General features: G+C 38.0%; 1 protein-coding gene across 1 annotated transcript in view; it reads right to left on the minus strand.

Moving 5' to 3' along the window:
- LOC123805419 (glycerophosphodiester phosphodiesterase domain-containing protein 4-like) overlaps positions 1–21,905 on the minus strand; it is an 80,419-nt gene that overhangs the window by 16,083 nt on the left and 42,431 nt on the right. The window contains exons 11-13 of the mRNA XM_045817960.1: positions 15,872–16,028; positions 8,636–8,857; positions 7,367–7,521 (exon numbers count right to left, since the gene is read on the minus strand). Of these exons, the coding sequence (XP_045673916.1) occupies positions 7,367–7,521; positions 8,636–8,857; positions 15,872–16,028 (534 nt within the window). The remainder of the gene's footprint in view (positions 1–7,366; positions 7,522–8,635; positions 8,858–15,871; positions 16,029–21,905) is intronic.

Raw genomic sequence — 21,905 nt, forward strand, 5'->3', positions numbered from 1 at the left:
CACGTTAGGCCACAAATTGTCTCAATAGATAAAAAATGATGATAGCATACAAAGTATCTCCTCCTACCACAACAGGATAAACTTAGAAGTCAGTAACAGAAGGAAAACTGGAAAATTCACGCATTTATAGAAATTAAACACCACACTTTCAAATGGATAAAACCAATGGATAAAAAAAAGAAAACACTATGGAAATTGGAAAATACTTATATGAATAAAAATTAAAAACAATATACCAAAACTCATGGGATGCAGCAGAAGTTATTCCAGGGGAGAAATTTATAACTATAAATGCTTACATGTAAAAAACAGAAAGAAAGAAAAAAGAGACAACAATTCCAAATAAACAACCTAATTTTACAACTTAAGAAGGTAGAAAAGACAACAGCTTGATCCAGCATAGCAAGTGGAAGGAAATAATAAAAACTAGAGAAGACATCAATGGAATAGAAAATAGAAAAACAACAGAGAAAATCAGTGAAACCAAAAATTATTTCTTTGGAAAGATCAACAACATTGCTAAACCTTTAGCTAGGTGCAAATAAGAGAAAATACTTAAATTACTGAAATCAGAAATGAACATAAGGACGTTAACCAATTTTACAGAAATAAAAAGGGTTATACAAGAGAACTATGAATAATTGTTCCCCAACAGATTGGATAACCTAGATGAAATGGACAAAATTCTAGAAACACAAAACCTACCAGGACTGAATCCTGAATAACAGGAAAGTGAGAAAACCTATAATGAGTCAAGAGAATGAATCATTAACCAAGAATCTCCCCAACAAGGGCCATCAAGGAACATGTATAAAGGACACATGGACAAAGCCAAGGGGGGTAGGTTTGGGAGTAGGAAGTGGGGATGGGGGCGCGAGGGAGGGTGCGGTGAAAATGGAGACACTTGTACATGAACAACATTAAAAAAAAATCTTCTCAACAATGGAAGTCTTGGAGCCAATGACTTGACTGGTGAATTCCACCTGACATTTAAAGAAGAACTAATACTAACCCATTAGGATTTCTACATCAAAAAACAAACCAACAAGAAGTCAAGGATGTGGAAAAATTGGAAACCTTGAGCATTGTTGGTACAGCAGCTGTAGAAAACGACACATGGTTCCTTAAACAATCAGAATTACTATATGATCCAGCAATTCCACATCTGAGTATACAGATACACCTTAGAGATATTGTAGGTTCAGTTCCAAACCACCACAACAAAGTGAAGATATTGACAAAATCAAAAAAGTTACATGAATTTTTTGGTTTCCAAGTGCATGCAAAAATTACTTTTACTTCTTAATACTGTAGTTCATTATGCAATAACATTATGCCTACAATAATAATATACACATCTTAATTTTAAAATACCTTATTGCAAAAAATGCTAACCATCATCTAAGCTTTCATCAGATTGTAATCTTTTTGCTGGTGGGGTTCTTGCTGCAATGTTGATGGCCGCTGATCAGTCAGGGTGGGGGTTACTGAAGGCTGGGGTGGTTGTGGCAATTCCTTCGAACAAGACAATAAAGTCTGCCCCATTAATTGACTCCTCCTTTCATAAATAATTTCTCTGTAGCATGCAATACTATTTGACAGCATTTTACCCACAGTGAAAGTTCTTTTGAAATTGGTGTCAATTCCTCTCAAACTCTGCTACTGCTTTATCAACTAAGTTTATATGATGTTATAAATCCTTTCTTGTCATTTCAACAATATTCACAGCATCTTCACCAGTAGATTCCATCTTAAGAAACCACTTTCTTTGCTCATCTGTAAGAAGCAACTCCTCATCTATTAAAGTTTTATCATGAGATTGCAGCAATTTAGTCACATCTTCAGGCTGCACTGGGAATTATAATTCTCTTGCTATTTCCACCACATCTGCTGTTACTTCCTCCACTGAAGTCTTGAAGCCCTCCAAGTCATCTATAAAAATTGGAATCAACTCCTTCCAATCTCCTATTAATACTGATATTTTGACCTCTTCCTATGAATCACAAATGTTCTTAATGGCCTCTAGAATAACGAATCCTTTACAGAAAGTTCTTTATTTACTTTGTCCAGATCCATCAGAGGAATCACTGTCTATGGCAGCTAGAGCCTTACAAAATACATTTCTTTTTTAAAAATTGTTGTTCAAGTACAATTTTCTGCCTTTTACTCCCATCCCAGCCCTCCCCACTTCCTTCCCATTTCCACCCCCCCTTGTTATTGTCCAAGTGTCCTTATACTTGTTCCTGCAAACCCTTTCCCCTTCCCCCTGAAATTTCCTCCCTGTTAAGAAATGCAAAATGCATTTCTTAAATAATAAGACTTGAAGTTCAAAATTACTCCTTGATGCATGAACTAAAGAATAGATGTTGTGTTAGCAGGTGTAGAAACAACATTAATTTCATTGTACATCATCAGAGCTCTTAGGTGACCAGATATATTATCAATGAGCAGCAATGTTTTTAAAGTTATCTTTTTTTCAGAGAATCTCTTACCAGGCTTAAAATAGTCAGTAAACCATACTGTAAACAGATGTGCTGTTAACCAGGCTTTCTGGTTCCATTTATAGGGCACAGGCAGAATAATTAATGAGCATAATTCTTAAGGGCCATAGGATTTTCAGAATGGTAAATGAGCACTGGCTTCAACTTAAGGTCACCAGTTGCATTAGCCCCAACCAAGAGAGTCAGCCTGTCCTTTGAAGCTTTGAGACCAGGCCTTGATTTCACTTTTCCAGCTTTGAAAATCCTACATGACCTTTTATTCTAATATAAAGCTGTTTCATCCACATGGAAAATCTGTTGTTCAGTGTAGCCACCCACATTAATCATCTTATCAACCTGCTGTAGCTTCCACATCAACACTTGCTGCTTCACTTTGCACTTCTTTGTTAGGGTGACAGTTTCTTTCCTTGAACCTCATGAACCAACCTTTACTAACTTCCAGCTTTGCTTCTGCAGTTTTCCTACCTTTCTCAGCCTTTACGGAATTAAATATAGTTAGGTCCTCGCTCTGGATTAGGCACAGCTTGAGGGACTGTTGTGACTAGTTTGATCTTTTATCCAGATCACTAAAAGTTTCTCCATATCAGCAATAAGGGTGTGTAACTTTCTTATCATTTGTGTGTTCACTTTTAATCTTCAAGAACTTTTCCTTTGCATTCACAACTTAGCTGTTTGGCACGAGAGACCTAGCTTTCGGCTTCATTTAGCTTTCAGCCTGCCTCCCTCACTACGCTTAATCATTTCTAGCTTTTAACTTAAAGTGAGAGACATTGGATTCTTCCTTTCACTTGAACATTTAGAGGTATTGTAGTGTTCATAATGGGTCAAACATTCCCATTCAAAGGCAGAGGTTGTCTAACTAAATATAAAAGCAAGAACCAATAATATTCTTTTTATGGGAGATGAACTTTAAATAAATGAAGATGCCAATCAGTTGAAAGAGAAATTACAGAGAAAGAGGTGTAATACAAACACTAATTATAAGAAAGCTAGTGTGGCAATATTAATAAAAGAAAAAGTAATCTTTAAATAAGAATTATTACCAGACACAGTGGACATTTCATAATGAAAGGGTCAATTCACCAAGAAGACCTAACAATTCTAAGTGCATATACAACCTAACAAAAGCATTTTAAAACATAAGAAGCCAAAACAACAACAACAACAACAACAACAACAACAACAACAACAACAACAACAAAACAGAGCCAAACAGAGATACACAGATCAACAATCATATCTGGAGACATTAACACTCCTTCTGGGAACTGGCAGACGAGGCATAAGGAGCCATTCATTTCTCTCTGACTGGGGAGTCTGCTCCCAGGAGGAAGAAGGCAGAAGACTTGGTCTAATCTTCTTGTCAACATGATAACTACATCTTCTGTAAATATAAAAAGAAAACCATTTACTAGAAAGAGAGGCTTTATATCGAAAATATTCTTTAAAGGGTGCTCCTTAAGTATTTCTTTATCACATATTTTGTAAGTAAAAATAGAATGTGGATTTATGAGGCATGGGTCCCTGGAGAAGGTCACATAAGCTATACAACTCCCTGAGAATATTAAATGGAGGTGTTTTGTGACTCAAATGCTCCTATTCTGTGTGGAATGTCACCGTGGGCCTGAGAGCATGTGTCCAATAGAGGAAGACAGTCATGGAGCTGAATCAATGTCCCCGACTTCTCCTTGCTTTGCCTGAGCCTTTTGAGTTCCAACCTATCTTTGAGATTAGTAATTAATAGTATTACGTTCTCTGATATGTGTCAGTTTGATCTGCAACCTAATCCCTTGTGTTCACTTAACAGAAAAAAACAGGAAAAAATCACTATAAAATGTTTCTCCTTTTCTCCTGAAATTTCAGGGGAAAAGGGGAAGGGTATACAGGAACAAGTATAAAGGACACATGGACAAAAACTAGGGGGGATGGGAAGGGGAGGGAGGTGGGAAGGGATGGGTAGGCTGGGATGGCAGTAAAGGACAGAAAACTGTGCTTGAACAATGATTAAAATAAAATAAAAAAAAATGTTTGAAAAGACCATAAACCAATTTAAACTAATTGACATTTGTAGACTACTAATTCCAGCCACTGAAGAGAACACATTATTTTAGGTAGTCATAGGAAGTTCAGCAAGATAAATGATAGAGTGAGCCATAAGACAAGATTAAATAAATTTAAAAGTTCTGAAATCATATAGAAATGTTCTCTTGTCACAATGAATTTAAATCAGAAGTCAACAATACTAAGATAGCTGAGAAACCTTGAATTTTTAAAATGTTAATACACTTCTAAACAACCTATGAGTAAAGTGGGAAATAAGGAAAACTTAAAATATTTTAAATTGTATGATAATGAAGGCAGTATATTGAAATTATTTGTGGGATGCTATTAAATCAATGTTTACAGGGAAATTTATAGCTTTAAGTGTTTACATTAGAACAGGAGATCTAAAATCAACCACCTCATTTTCTACATAGGTAAAGAAGCTGGATGATTTAAAAAAATCTAATTAAACCTACAGTAAATCAAAGAGAAAAAAATAATAAAGCCTAGAGTAAAAATAATAAACAGGAAAGCAAACATGCAAGAAAAACTAACAAAGCCAATATTTGGTGTTTTAAAATAATAAATAAAATCTATAACGCCCTAACAAGACCATCCAAAAAATAGGGAAAAAAAGAAGTTTGAATATCAAAATGTACCAGAATTAGAGGTGATAGCTGTGCAACATTGTGAATGTATGAAATGTTACTGTACTATTTATTTTAAAATAGTTAATTTTATGCAAATATCACCTTAACAAATCAGTTTCTAAAATTAAAAATTTCAAAAAAACACCTAAAAATCCCCACATCAGAAATAAAATAGAGGATATCTCTCTATTAATATAATTTTAACTTAAAATAATGCTTTTAAAGCAGTTTGTCAACATGGCAAGGTCACAACAGCATGTGACAGCGGCCTAAGGGGACTAGCAAGTGAGCACCGACCAGAGAAAATGCACTGACAACGTGAGTGGGATCCCCAGTATTCTGGTCCTAAATATCGCACAAATAACTGAAGGCACAACTGTTTACTATCTTAGGGGGATGATGTGAAATAATGTCCAGCTCATGAATTTATTAGTATAAGTTCAGCTTTGTAGTACAGCTTTATTAGAAAAGCCCTTATTCTTCCTACTAGAACATATGGTTTCCTTAAGGAAAAGGATGATGCCTTGCTTATGTTGACTTTTCAGGTGAAACTATTATGCTGCACTCTACATATTACTACTGAGTAAGTATTTACTGAGCTAAAATAAACCGCTTAACTTTGTAATAGGACTCAGGATATGGCCAGCACCCCCCTTAATTCTAATGCCAGTTGAAACTTTGTCCATGTGATTATGGCCAAGGAATAAATTTAAAGGCTCAGTGGCAAAATAATTTGGACTCTGTAATCCATCAAACCTATATTTGCCCTGTTTGGTCCCCTACTGACCAACTGTATTAACTATGGCGAGTTACCTAACCTCTCTGAAATTTTCCTCTTTAAAGCCAAAGTTTCCTCATTTGCAAAATGGGCATCAAGACAATTTCCAGGGCACAGAATATAAGGGTGGTAAAGATAAAAGCGGAAGCTAACATTTATTGTGTTCTTACATTTACCCAGCATTTTGCTATGTGCATAATTAGAATTATCTGATTTAAAAATTTAACAATTCAATCAGGTTATTGTTATTCTCAATTTACAAATAGGAAAACTGACAATTAGAAACTTGTCCAAAGTCCTATGTGTAGCTAAAGAGTAGGCCAGGATTTGAAAAAGAGTCTAAAGTCTACCAACCACAGAATTTGAACATAATAAATGTGCAATAAATAGAAGCTCTTAAAATTCTTTCTCAACTATTGGATTAATCTAAATTATGATTAAAAGAAAAGCAAATCATATTAGAGCGATTTTCTCTTTTTAAAATGTTAAAATTATAGATACATTCAAAATGGAGGAGTAGTTGGGGAAAGAGAAATCTTCCAATTAGAACATGAAGGTAACACATAATTTTCCAATGCTGAAAAAGAGACATATCGTATGTTCCACCAGCCCATGGGCAAGCATTAGGAAAAGCAGGAAGAGACACAGAGGTGTGTTCCACAGCTTAGCTCATGGCCTGAGCTGCAGACAGTTATCTGGGGGGATTTTTATTAAGCCCAAGGAGATTTGGGATGTATTTATCTCCAAGGATGACTTCATCTCCTAAATATCTAGAATTACCTGAAAAAATTATTTTCAAATCTTAAGAATAAGGGGATATGGATTAAATTAAGAAGTGATTCATAACAGTTAAGTTTGAAAAAGTTATCATTTTATTCCCAGGTGCTTTTAAGTTTGAAAACCATCTCTGACTACCTATTCATCAATGTGGTGGTTAATAATTTTAGTTTCTTCTCATCTTGGCTGCTTTACCTTTTGGAAATAATGATTTAGTAATGTCCTTAATCACACTCCTATTAGAATTCTGGCTATCTGGACCACAAAGCTATTCATGAGGTACTGCAATCCATCTAATAATGGCAGGGGGAAATAAACACCTTTCTGAGTTCTGACTTTTCAACAATAACCTTATAAAACCCAAAAATTCCAAGCACACAAAAACGTGTGTTGAATGATGAGAGACTGAAGCACAAAGGAGAAGGGGCTAGTCTAAACTTGGTAAATGTTTGTTGGTAGAGGGAGAAAGAAGGAAAGAGAGGGGGATAGGGGTTTCCGAACAGACGGCCACACAGAAATCCTGAGATGGAAAGGGGAAGCTAAGCAGTTTGGGCAGAATGCCGGTTTTAGTGCAAGGGAGGCAATACGTGCCAAGAGTGGTGTGGCCAGACACTTACCTCAACCCATTGTAGAACAACCTCTTGTAGTCAACATTTATTATACTGATATTTTCTCTTGTAAGTACTTCAATGGGGTTTAGCCGGCCCACGTGCTGAAAACCAGGGGCTTTCGACTTGACATACGTCCTATAATTACTTGGCAGCCAGTAAATCTATAAGAAAACAGGAAACCTTTCAGTTTGTACCTGTCTAGGTACAAACAGTCCCATGTAGGATAGACAGAGCCCCATTCCAGCACTAGTAATACCCAAAAGAAGCAACCAATGAATACTTACATAAGTGGAACAACAAATCAACGGTCTATAGGGAGGAGAGAGGGATTCCAGCCCTTGGCCTAATATTGTCTAATAAACTCTTACAGTGGGGCTTTCACCGGTTGTTTCTGCAGCTGAGTTTTCTCAGGTAACATCATGGGGGTCAAGGGCCCACTGTGTGCAGATAGCCTCACACTGACAAGGTGGGTGAGGGGTGGCAGGTGTGGATGAAAGGTGGGAATCATAAGTATCTTCTCTGGCTGATGCTGCTGCAAAACATCATCTTGAGAGGGCTCGTTTCCTGCCAACAGGGAATGCTATTATGACTCGTCTGTGCAAATAGTTCCATTGTTAAAAAGACCCATTGTTTTCACTCATAGCACTCTTCCATATTTTGGGAATTTAAGAGATTTGGAATGACTGACTACCCCAATGCAGAGAGTTGCTTCTGAAAAACATGATGAACAAATCCCTGCTCAGATGAGAACCAGTATATCCATCATCAATTCAAGCCAAGTCTTCAAAGCCTTAGTGTTCCTCAGGACCTTTCTAATAGCTCTGCCTTGGTATATGGTGGGGGTTGCATCATATAGTCATTGTACACATTCATTTTTTTCTTCATTTGGTTTGGGTTTCCCCCCACTGAGATGAATACCAGTGGGTCATTTTTGGTTGCCACATGTAGCTGTAAAAGAAACAGTCTCCAGCCCTGCCTGGGTAGAGCGTCATCCCTCTATGCCAAGGTTGCTGGTTCAATACCCAGTCCGGGCATATACAAGAAGCAACCAATGAATGCATAAATAAGTGGAACAATAAATCAACATTTCTCCCTCTTTCTTCCTCTCTCTCTAAACTAAATTTTTAAAACAAGAAACAATCTCCATTTCTACAGGGAACAAAATTATTTAAGGATGACAGGAAAGATCTACAGGTTGGTCAGGTTCGACTGCTATGCTCCAGGGACATGCTCCCCACCTCCCAACCTCTACCATAAATACTGAAATAGACGTACCAGATGTTGCTCAATTTTAGAGTCAAGGATCACACGTACTACTTGTTGGATAAATGTATTTCTGAAAGGGTGATTTATTGGAGGGTTATTCAGATCAAATATCACAAATTTTCTCTCCTTCTGTGCAAGTTCCAATAAATCAGCCAGTTTTGGAATCTTTTGATTTCTTGCTTTTTCTCTATCAGCTTCTGATAAGGGTTCCATATAATGAAATGGTTTGAGCTAAAAAAGAAAAAATACAAAAGAGAATGCGTTGGCTTCCATCAGAAGCATTTTACAATACTCCTGCCATATAGCTTGACACCTAGTCCTTCCTACCTATGTGTTGTTCCATTACCATTCAGCCCACCAGGCCATCTGAAATACTGGTCCTGAGCTAAGAGTTACCAAGGAGAGAAATTAAATGCAATCTCCATAGGTAATTATGGTCTGTGTTGAAGAACCTGTTACCAGTATATTTGCACTGAAAGTCCTTCATGTTCCTGTCTTAACCTCCCTCTTCAGACTTTTTTCTCTAACTCAAGGTAATCCAATTCTTTTTCAGTTGCATTTGCTTCCAATAATTGCTCTCACTGTTCTAGAAATAGCCTATGGCTTCAGATTGAATTGGACCACTTAAATTCTCCAGGTCTTCATTGCCAAAGCAGGGAACTGGAGAGAAGGGATATTTATGAATTTTTCAAGTTTATTTTGAACATTAAATATAATAAAATATTTACAGAGTATAGGAGCATGTCTGCTACACAGAGCAGTGCACAATTCACTTAGTTCCCTCTCTTTCTACTGCTTCGACTGCAGTGTAACTCCCTTATGGTAGGAACTGTAATCTGTCTTTGCAACATACAGCATTTCACCTTACACCTCAGCCCGTACATATGGCTGCTTTCATCGTCATTTACTGATTGTAGATTATTCTGGGTGAGGTCAATGAAGCAAGTAGTAGCCACCTCACATTTTCTTAACTCAAATAGTCTTATCTCTGTATAATTTTATCTTCATTCTTATTCTCACCCTTTCTATTTGTATTCCTTCCCTTGACCTACTTAGCAAGATGCCCTTTCTCAGCTTTCTCTTAGTAACAAACACATTGTACAACATCCCCATGCTAGACTGGAAGGCAGATCATAGAAGCTGAATTAAACCATAGTTTAGTCCTGGCTGGTGTGGCTCAGTGGATTGAACACTGGCCTGTGAACCAAAGGGTCACTGGTTTGATTCCCGGTCAGGGCACATGCCTGGGTTGCGGGCCAGGTCAGGTCCCCTGTAGCAAGCATGTGAGAAGCAACCACAAATTGATCTTTTTCTCCCTCTCTCTCCCTTCCTACCCCTCTGTCTAAATAAATAAATGAAATCTGTTCTCTATGCACAGAGAAATAAGTAGGAAGGAACTGGATGATTCAAGGTATCAAACTGTTTAAGAAAGAGGACAATTGTCTAAATCTGCCCAATACTCCACATAAAGGAAACCACTCAACAGACCATTTGCGAAGTATCTGTAAGTACAGAGGAACAACAATACAGTTTCTGTTGATACAGGAGCCACCACTTCACTATTAATCCCCATACCATAGAAAATCAGAGTGCTCAGAGTAGCACTGAAGTAGTGGGGCTTTCTACCAGTCCAAGTCCTCTCCTCCATCCCACACTATAACTGTGATTTTGAGGCCACTGTCAGACACACTTCTTCCCTGTGGCGCTTTCCCATAAACTTCATCATTAGGAATCTGCTCTGTAAAAATTACCTCCAGAAGAAATGTATGCAGACAAATGATTTGTAACAGTCACAGAAAATTCTACTGCACATTATCAAATTATAGTGATGGATATTAGTATATTGATTCAACAAATAACCAAATAATTGGCTATGGTACCAAAACCCCTGAGGGCAAAAGAGGCAGAATAATTGTAATCAAATCTGTAAGAATTCAGATAACTCTGTGGACACTGTTGGCCTAACATCCTCTTAAAGCTGAAGTTGTGGGAGTTCTAAGCCAACTGTAAGAGGCTCAGTGTAAGAAAGATTAATTATCCCTGTCATTATCTGAGCAATATGTCTGCTTATCTGCTTCAAAACAAAACCAAAAACAGATGGTAGAGGATACAGAGTCACCCAATGTCTTTGAGCTATTAACCAACGAGTTATACCTCATTTTCTAGTACTGTCTAACCCAATTATACTCCCTTTGGTCCAATTTTTACTTTCTTTTATGCCCTAGCTGATGAGATAGTCAATATTTACTGTCTCAACTAGGGAAAAAAATCAACAATTTACCTGGAAAGTTATACTGCAGGCATTTACAGGAAGCCCATCCTATTCTTCTCAAGCCAACCCAGACCTTAAGGATATTCAGCAGCCCATCCTGAAATTCTAAGACTGACTCCATAACTCTAATCAAAACCTTTAAGGGAAAAATTTAATTCTACACAATAACAGTTCATTATCCAGGATTCAGCATACTTATTCTGTGAAGGACCACATGCTAAATATTTTTAACTTTGTGAGACAAACAGTCTATCCTGCAACTGTTCAGCTCTGCTGTTGGACTGTAGAAACAGCCCTCGACAATTCATAGGTGAGTACGAATGGCTATGTTCCAATAAACTTTGTTTACTGACAATGAAATTTCAGTTTTATATTTTTTAACACATCATGAAACATTATTCTTTTGTTTTTACCCCCATCATTAAAAACGTGGGGGGGGGGGAACAATTCTTAGCTCACAGGCTGGGCAAAAACAGCCAGTAGGCTGGATTTGGACACTGGCTATACTTTGTCAGCCTTTGATCTGGGCCATGCTATATTGGCTAAGGAGGGATATAATGTAATGAGATTACAAAGTATCCAGAATTATCCAAAACCAACCACTAAAGACTATTAAGATGATTTCTGGGATTCATGGGATGTTGCAAAAATACAGAGAAGGCTTCTGTGATTTGACTTAAATAAGTTGGAACCATTCTCATGAATCACAGAAACCAAAGACCTTCAGTGATCTCAAATGTTTCCTCAACAATCATCTTTGCTGGTCTCCCAGATCATCACAAACCTTCCTTTTTGAAAGTACACAGAAGGGGAGACCATGCTCTTTAAGGTACTAACTCAGCAGCGTGGCACGTGTCAAAGACTCACTGTTACCACTGCCTACTCCCTGTCCCCGCAGCAAGGCTTCTTTTCTCTCCTCAGAAAAAGTGCAGTCCTGGCTGAATTAGTCTAAGTGTCTCCAGATCCTGTGCTACCTTCACCTTGCTACTGTGTGGTACTACATTTCTACAACCCCTATTGTTCACCGCAAATACCCAATATTTTTATGTTAGTTGACTAATTGCCATACAGTTACAGTCTCTTTCTCATGTGACCACTCACCAGTGTAACACTCTTAACACAGCAACGGTATTATCCTTACCAGCGAGAAAGACTCTCAGGATTTCTGTAATTTAATGGTCCAGGCCAGGAACAGTTATTTTGGATGGTCCTATATCAAATCTTGATTTAATATTGTTTATTGATAGGTTTTATTTTTAATGAAAAAATAACAATAGGCTGATTATGCAATAATTTTTCTAGATTTTCTTACAGAAACTCCAATCTATTCCCAGAAATCAAATTGGCTCAAGTGGCCAAAACACGGGCCTCCCTAGGGGGTGTGAGATGGCTAAAAATAAAAGGGTGACTCTCTACAATGACTGCTTGTCTGCTTCTGAAGCAGTTCACTGAAGAATGTGATGGAGGGAAAATGAGGATTTTAACCTTCTCAGTTATCTATATTAAAAGTAAATAAATAAATAAATTACCCAAGCCTTGAGGCTTCCCAAACAAATTGGGATTGTAAAGGCGGAGGTGCACAGTGGGAGAGACATGAGAGGAAATGCTGCGGCACAGCATCATACTGAACAGAAAGCTCCCATAAAGTCCGTAGACAGGGAAGGGCCTCTCACAGAGAAGAAAGACCATTCTACGGAGTTCAAGAGTTACATCGTTAATGCACAAAATGTGGCCCCGATTCTGGAAAACAAAACACTAGAACTAATCAGGTTGTCAGGTTCCTGATGGCCACCTGGTAGCACCAATTACCCTCAAATAGATACTTCCCCAAATCCTCCAGGATGGCGCAACTCATCACAGGAGGGAAACATTGACTGCAATATTAAACAAGAGCTGATGGGCAACTTTTCTAAGATATCAACATATGTGACCAGTTTTCTTCATCAGCTGTAACTAACATAACCCCGAAAAACCTACAAAAGTGAGACATGGATTGAAACCTTACCCAAAGGGACCCATTTAAACAGATTTTTACAGTTTCTTCCCTCTGTGGGTAATGAATCTACACTAGTAATTGTGTGGTTTTTTTAATGGATGGTTTAAAGTAACATCAACTTAAAATGGCTTTATAAACTATTACATATTTGTTTTCTCTACCTAAGCCATTCTACCTTACTATATTGTAGTAGGGGAAAACATTTTACTTGGATATTTATTTTAAATTATGCAAAACTTTGCTTCTTACTGAAACACCTCCTGTCCTTATACTCACCGTACCCTTGAAATTGGAAAGAATACATGAAATGTGGAAACTGAAATCTGCCAAACTACCAAATACCCTTGAAGTTCCGTGCCCTCAAGCACTGCCCTTTTCTCTTAAGCTTTGCGTTCTTTCTCACGAGGAAGTCCTAGGTTATCTCTCTGTCAACTACTCACATGCAACCCCACGTTTTGGGAATATCTCCACCCAAAATTCCTACCAGTCCTTTATAAAAACCTCTTTTAGTTGAATATCATAAAGGATTAACCAAGATATCTCAGTCCTGTCATTAGAGGAACATGCTGGAAAACAGCTCACAGGAAGACTACCCTGAGAACGACCATACCAGATACTCTGCACTGCAGTAGAGCAGTTAAAGTAGAAGGAATTCATCCTTGGATGCCCACTTCCCAGCTAAAACGACATCACCCATCTACAAGAATAGGGAAGGTTCAGCCATTAGAGAGCAGAAACCTAGGTTCTCCAGGGAACCACTGCAAGTCAAGGGCTAACCCAAGGTCCTTGTAACTAGCAAACAACTACTTGAAGTAGAACGGCAGCCATGAAAAGCACTAAGAAAAGATTCTCCTGATAAATGCCAACCTCGCCTTTAATGCTTTTGTTCTTTATCTCATGGTCTTACTTGTGTTTTCATTAAATTCAGGTTATACACTGCTTGCTGATTTAGCCTATCATGTTCCTCTTACTCAAAACAGTAATTTGTCCAACTCTGTGATTTTCTAGACAACCATTACTGTAACTAAAATTCAGCTCCACCAAACTATTACTACTGTAAACCACTTGAAAATATACTGGACGAGGGATTCCACTTCTGGGTATATACCCAAAGAAAAGCAAAACACTAATTTGAAAGCATATGTGCACCCCTATGTTCATTGTAGCACTTTATACAATAGCCAGGCTATGAAAGCAACCCAAATTCCCATCAATACACAAGCAGATAAAAAAGCTGCAGTACATATATACAACGGAATATCACTCAGCCATAAAAAGGAATGGTTTCTTACTATTTGTGACAGCATGGATGGACCTAGAGGGTATTATGCTAAGTGTAATAAGTCGGTCAGAGAAAGACAAATACCATATGATTTCACTTATGTGTGGACTATAAAGAACAAAAGAAACAAACAAACCTGCAACAGATTCATAGATACAGAGAACAAACTGAGGGTGGCCACAGGGGTGGCAGTTTGGGGGACTGGGTGAAAGAGGTAAAGAAGTGAAAAGTACAGACTGGCAGTTACGGAATAGAGAGGGCCGTGTACAGTGCAGCATAGGGAGTACAGTCAATAATAATGTGACGACTATGTATGTTGCTGGGTGGGTAATGGAAATATCAATCATATACTTCATAAAGTATATGATTATCCAACCACTATGTGTACACTGAAACTAATACAAAACAACATGGAATGTAAAGTTTAATTGAAAATTAAAATTAAAAAACTAAAATAATATATGCTATGTGAACATACATTCCTTGCCAACTCCTAGCTAATATGAAATTAATGCTTCTAAAATAAATTTGGTAAAAAAACTCTAGTCAATAGCCTTATAAGATGTTAAACTGTTATCAGTTGATTAATGGATGGACCGATGGACAGATAGACATGCAAACAGTCCGTGGAAGATTTCCACAATTAAAGACTGTGACTCAACTTGATTGTAGAAATCAGTCTAATTCCCAATCATATTTCTCTTTATAGGTTACACTTGCTAATGTAGTATTATGGTATAATTTTTTAAAAAGGCTCAAACTTTGAAAGCAATTACTTATTCCTATGAAGAGGACAAAAGTCAAATGTTACATATAGAAATAATGGAAGAAAATACAGATGTGTTGTACTGACTGCATTAGTTTCCAAGGGCTGCTATCACAAATTACTGCAAACTTGGTGAGTTATAAAACACAAATTAGCAACCCGAAACTGACTCTAGTTTAGCACTTACCACAATGTATGGTAATTTACTGTTTCATATTCAAGGCACTAAACTCCATTAAGTCTAAATCTGTGTTTATTCATCATTGTATTCCTTGTATCTAGTACCCAATAGGTACTCAATAAATATTTTTTGAATGGTAAGAAGAGAGAAGGAAGAGAAAATGTTTCCTAGTCTTCCTTATCTATGATTTTGAGCTATTCAAAATGGCCAGGAAAATGTAATGTACACAGTAGGAACGCTGTAAAAGTTTACAAAATTCTTGGATAAAAGGGAACTAAGTGGCAATCATAAGACTGCAAGTTTGTCTTCAGAATTTTCAGTGAGTGTAGAAACAGTAAGGAGATTGACTGCATTATTGGAAAAGTCCTTCTGACAATGCTATAATCCTGCCACCAAACTGGAATGAAATTGTGTGCATTCTTTTTAAATCATCTCCCAAGGACATGTTTACTGATTTTAGAGAGAGGGAAAGGGAGAGAAACATCAATTGGTTGCTTCTCACATGTGCCCCAACTAGTGACAAAACCTGCAATGTAGGCATGTGCCTTGACCAGGAATTGAACCTGTGACATTTTGGTTTATAGGATGATACCCCAACCAGTTGAGCCAAACTGGGCAGGGTGAATTGTGTGTATTCTTGACTATCTTCATCTAAAGCCTTTACCTCCAGGAGTAGCACATGACCTTGTACTAGAGAGGGAGTGTCAACAATCAGTGCAGGATTGTTGAGCTGGATAATGTGTCTTACATGTGGTTGTAGAAACCAGCGGCCAGCATTCAGAGTTGACAGGAAATCCCAGTAGAAGAGGTGACTTGTTGTATTGGAGGCATTTGGCATGACCTCCATGATGTTGGTTGTTCTTTTCAGGTCATAGTCATGCATGAGGAAAGGCACCCCATCACAACTGTAGGCCGAGGGGGGAAAGAGAGGAATGAATGAACAGCTTAAATTCAGCCTCCTGGGCAGCCAGAGTTCTCAGAAAGCCCATCAAGGTCACAAGTCTTACTGGGTTCTGTACTCCCTCCCAAATCTCAGCAAAGGCCTAGGTACTAGTCATTTATCCTTTGATGCCAATATTTTTCTTCCCTAGTGATAAATTTTTTTGTGACATATAATAACCTTATCAGTGATGGTAAAAGATGAGCTTCCCTATCCAAGGGCTTTCTGGCACCAAAAAAACCCCAAAAACAAAACATAAAAAAACCAGTAGATACAGTGTTGACCTGAGTGGTAGGTGAGTGGGGTGGTTATGGGGCAAGGCCCTGGGGTTCCAGAACAATACTAAGCAGGCATTCGTACAATCCCCGTGTGTTTTTCTGACCCATTTACCAGCAGGCACCTGCCCTGAGTGTTTCTGGTACTATTCAGAAACACTGTGGTGACCATTCACATTCGATGGTATCATTAGAAAAGTTCCTCATTCTCTTATCTGCTATTTGCCTTGAAGAATCTCTGCTTTTATGAAAATCTCTCTCTCCCTTTCCTGTTAAAACACACAAGAGGAATCTTTAATGGCCATGAAGGAGTAACAGGGATGAGGTGTAGCCTCCTACCCATAAAGAACCAGAAAACTAGACAAAATAGGGGAAATAGCATTTCAGCCAAAAGACAACAGGGAGCACACAGCATGGTGATCTCCAGGAAAGACAAACAAATGAAATAAGCTCTACCATCACCCAGGCTTCCTTTTAGCAGGTGAACACAGGACTGTGGCACAGGGAGGGCGGACCCCATGTGCACCCGCTACCACGCTGAAACGGGGAGACGGAGGTCAGCTGAAGGAGAGGTCAAGATGGCTAGAATTTGTGTACTGGGGTCCCAAAGATGATGCAGGTAAATAAATAAATATACAAATACATAAATAGATTTCTAGGGAAATATGTACAGATGTCTTCATGTATGCCTAAATATCAATCTCTACATAGGCAGAGTAAAACTCTAGGAATCTTGTAATTCCATCATACTATAAAAATTTACCGGACATGTAAAAAGAAGCAGGAACATGTAACCATAACCAAGAGAAATTACTCAGTAAGACTAACTTGAAAATGAAAGAGGTGACACAAGTAGTAAAATAAGGGCACTAAGTTATGTAAAACAAAAATATACATGATTTATATAATAGGTATAAAGAAAAGCATGAACATAAGGATGACAAATGTAAGATGGTAAAAAATGGAAATTTTAGAGCTGAAAAAATATAAAAACCAACATGAAACTTTCACTGGATAAAATTAAAAGTTTAGATATTAGAGATCATGTAAAGATCAACAAATTTCAAAATGCAGCAATAGAATCTAAATGACCTGAGAGGAAATATCAGATGTAAATTTTGTGTGATTAGATCTTATAAAAATCTTCAAAATTTGATAAAAATTATGTATCAGCAGATCAAAGAATCTTAATACCAAGAAGGATAAATACAAGGGTACACATACACATCCCAACATTAAGGAATATTATAATGAAATAGGTGAAAAACTCATGAGGAAAATTGTGGAATTAGCCAGAGGAGGGAAAATGGCATATTTTGACAGAAATAAAGATAAGCACAGAACAGACTTATCAAACAATATGAAAGATCTAAAACAATGAAACAACATATTTTGTATTCAGAAGGAAATCACCTGCCAATTTAAGATTTTCAGACTGCAGGGAAGCAGAGAAAACGCCAGGAGGACGGCAGAGTCGGGAGCACCTGTCTCCCCACTTTGATGACAACTGTACTGGCTGACTTTGACGCCATATTTTGGAACTACTGAAGGTTTGCAACTTTCAGGGGAAATCATTGAAGTAAAGTAGGGTTAATTTCAGTGGATTTCAGCACTTTGCCCAGCAGCCACTACCCATCTCTGTACCCCAGCTACAACGAGAGCAACTGTGTACTATTCTTCCGACAGCTTATACAACAAGCAGTTGGTGAGAACCATGTGGCAAGAAGTTCCTGGACTCCACATATAAGGGATCTGTGCTCTAGTTGCTGACGGCTGCTTTTTGTCACAGGAAGGCAGGCAGAGGCAGGCAATCACTGTGGTTGATCCTTCCCCCACTGTTGCAAAGCTCTCACCTTCTGGCTAATGTGATTTCCAGGGTATTTAAAGGTCCAGCACCCTTTTTACACCTCATCATTTTTTTCTTTCCCCCCTTGAAAGCCAGACTTTAAGGACCAGCACATTAAAAACAGCTGCATATACAGGGAAAATTAGAAAGTGACTGTGCATGCCAAAAGAAAGGGTCAGGAAAACCTAATACGACCTTAGGTTTACACTTCAACGTGGCCCATGTCACACAGATATCCTACAATGATTGAAAAACAAACATAAAAAACAGTAAACTCCAGGAAAGAAGAATCTGATTTCCAGTGTTACCACATTATAAGATTCAACTGTCCAATTTTCTATAAAAAAACCCCCCACAAAAAACAGAAGGAATATAAACAAATAGGAAAGTATGGCTCATTCTGAGTTATAAAATAAATCAACAAAAACTGTCCCTGAAAAAGAGCTCATGGCAGATATATTAGACAAAGAGTTTAAAACAACTGCCTTAAAGACACTCAAAGAAGTAAAGAAAGATGTGGATAATGTCAAGAAAACAGTATGTGAAAAAAATGAAATCTAATAAAAAGATTAAGAAATGAAAATGAAAATCAAAAAAGAAACAAAAAAGTACAATAACTGAAATGAAAAACTGACAAGAGGAAATTAAAGGCAGATTTAGCAGGAAGAAGAATCAGAATCGGTGAGCTTGCAGATAGAACTGTAAACATTATTAAAGCTGAGGAAAGACTGTAGCAGGTAAACAGAGTCTAGGGCATACTGTGACACCAATAAAACTATAGGCCAATATCCCCTATGAATTTTGATGCAAAAATCCTCAACAAAACACTAACAAACAGAATTCAGCATTGTATTAAAAGGATTATATAACATGATCAAGTGGAATTTATTCCCAAAGTGAAAAGATGGCTCCACATACCAAAATCCATCAGTTTAATACACCACATTAACACCATGAAAGGGAAAGAAAACATATGCTTTTCTCAACTGATGCAGAAAAGCATTTGACAAAATTCAACACCCTTCATGATTAAAAAAAACTCACAAACTCATGAAAGTAAACTACCCCACCATAGTGAAAGACATATATAAACAACCCACAGTGAACATCATATTCAATGGTGAAAGGTTGAGAGCCTTTCTTCTAAAATTAGGAACAAAGCAAGGATGTCTGCTTTTGCCACTTCTGTTCCTAGCAGTATGGAAAGTTCTAGTCAGAGCAATTAGGCAACACAGGGAAATAAGAGGCATTCAAGCTGTGGACATAGAGGGCTATTATGCTAAGTGAAATAAGCCAGTCAGATAGAGATAAATGGCATATAATTTCACTTACATGTTGAATCTAATGAACAAAATAAACAAAATAGAAACAGACTCAGAGATACAGAGAACAGACTGACAGGCTATCAGGGAGGTGTGGGAGTTTGGGGAATGGGTGCAAAAGATGAAGGGATTAAGCAACACAAACTGGTACTTGCAGAGTAGCCACAGACATGTGGATTGCAACATGGAGAACATAGTCAAAAACGTTGAGATAACAGTTATGGGGCGAGGTGGGTGCTTGGGACAGCTCGAGGACTAGAGTGCTTGGCTTTCTGGCCACTTTGCTGAACATCTGAAACTGGTGTGGAATCGTACTGAGTGTAAACTATGGCTGAAAAGTAAAAACTGGGTATTCACATGCAAAGAATAAAGTTGGGCCTTTACCTAATACCACATACAATAATTAACACAAAGTGAATCTAAGACGCTCATGTAAGAACTAAAACAATAAAATTCTTAGATGAAAACATAGGAGAAAATCTTCATGACACTGGATTTGAAAAGGACTTTTTGGATGTGACAACAAAAGCACAGATAGTAAAAGACAAAATGACAAATTTGGCTTCATGAATATTTCACATGTAGGAAAAATAATTATCAACAGAGTAAAAAGGCAAAACTACAGAATGGGAAATAATATTTGAAAGCCATATATCTGATAAGGGATTGATATCCAGGATACACAGAGACCTCCTAAATCTCAACAGAAAAAATAATTGGGCTAAGCTTAAATAGACATCTTTTGAAAAAAATTGTGAATGGCTAAGAAGTGCATGAAAAGATCCTCAACGTCACTGATCACTACAGAAATGTAAATCAAAACTATAATGAGATACCACCTCAACCCAGTCGGAGGGCTACTATAAAAAAACAGCCCTGGCCAATGTGGCTCAGTTGGTTGGAACATCATCCAATAAACCGAAAGGTCACAGGTTCGGTTCCTGGTCAGAGCATATGCCTAGGTTGCAGGTTTGGTCCTTTTTTGGGGTGCATACTAGAGGAAACCAATCAATGTTACTCTCTCACATTAATATTTCTCTCCCCTCTTTCTCTCCCTCCCTTCTACTCACTCGAAAATCAATAAGCATGTTCTTGGGTAAAGGTATAAAATTAAACTACAAAAACAAAACAAAAAACAACAAGCATTGACAAGAATGTGGAGGAACTGGAACCCTTGTGCACTGTTGGTGGGAACATAAGATCGTATAGCTATTGTGGAATACAAAGTTATTATGTTATATACTATATATATTATATTATAATTTATATCAATAAATTAGACTTCTGGTCAAGATGGCAGCATAGTAAACATGGCTCACCTCCTTGCACAACCACGTCAAAATTACAACTAATGGATAGAACAACCAGCACTCAGAACCATCAGAAATTGAGTGAATGGAAGTCTTTCAATTATGGGATTAAAGAAACTAGATCCATCCAGACTGGTAGGAGAGGTGCAGATTCGGAATGAGCTGGTCCCACATTCACGTGTTGCGGGTAAAAACTTGGGAGGGATATCTCAGGAGCAAGATGTCCAGCCCCACACCAGGCCCTCCCAACCCAGGATTCCATTGCCAGGAAGACAAGTCCCCATACCTTCTGGCTGCAAAACCAGCAGGGACTGAGTCAGTGGAAGAAACTTCTGGAGTCCCAAGCAGTTCCTCTTCAAGGACCCACACACAGACACTCAGACTTACTCCCTCTAAGCTCCAGCACCAGGGCAGCAGCTTGAAAGGCACCAATGGGGCATTCAGGGAGAAATTAAAGTGTCTGGCATCAATGCAAGCCTGGGGTACAGCTTTCTTCCAGACAGAAAGGTGGGCAGAGGCCATTGATCCCCCCCCCCCATTGACCTTCCAACAGCAACCAAGTGTCAACTACAAGAGGAGGGTGTACTCATCCCACACAAAGGGTGCACCTTGAGTACCCAGTTTGCGTTATAGGAGAGGCTGTGCCATTGAACCCTACAGGACACCTACAACATTAGGCCACACTACTAAGACATGGAGTCATAGCAGCCTACCTAATACACGGAAACAAACATAGTGAGGCTGCCAAAATGAGAAGACAAAGGAACATAGCCCAAATGAAAGAACAGATCAAAACTCCAGAAAAAGAACTAAACAAAATTGTGATGCAATCTATCAGATGCAGAGTTCAAAACACAGATATAAGGATGCTCAAGGAACTTAGTGAGGACCTCAACAGCATCCAGTCAGAAGTGAAGGATATACTAATTAAAATAAAGAACAATTTACAGGGAAATAATAGTACAGTGGATGAAGCTCAGAATCAAATCAATGATTTGGAACATAAGGAAGCAAAAAACAACCAATCAGAACAAGAAGAAAAAATAATCCCCCCAAAATGAGGACAGTGTAAGCAGTCTCTAGGATGAC

Source organism: Phyllostomus hastatus, unplaced genomic scaffold (genome assembly GCF_019186645.2).
Source record: "Phyllostomus hastatus isolate PE091 unplaced genomic scaffold, TTU_PhHast_1.1 phas_scaffold_317, whole genome shotgun sequence".
NCBI classification, from domain to species: domain Eukaryota; kingdom Metazoa; phylum Chordata; class Mammalia; order Chiroptera; family Phyllostomidae; genus Phyllostomus; species Phyllostomus hastatus.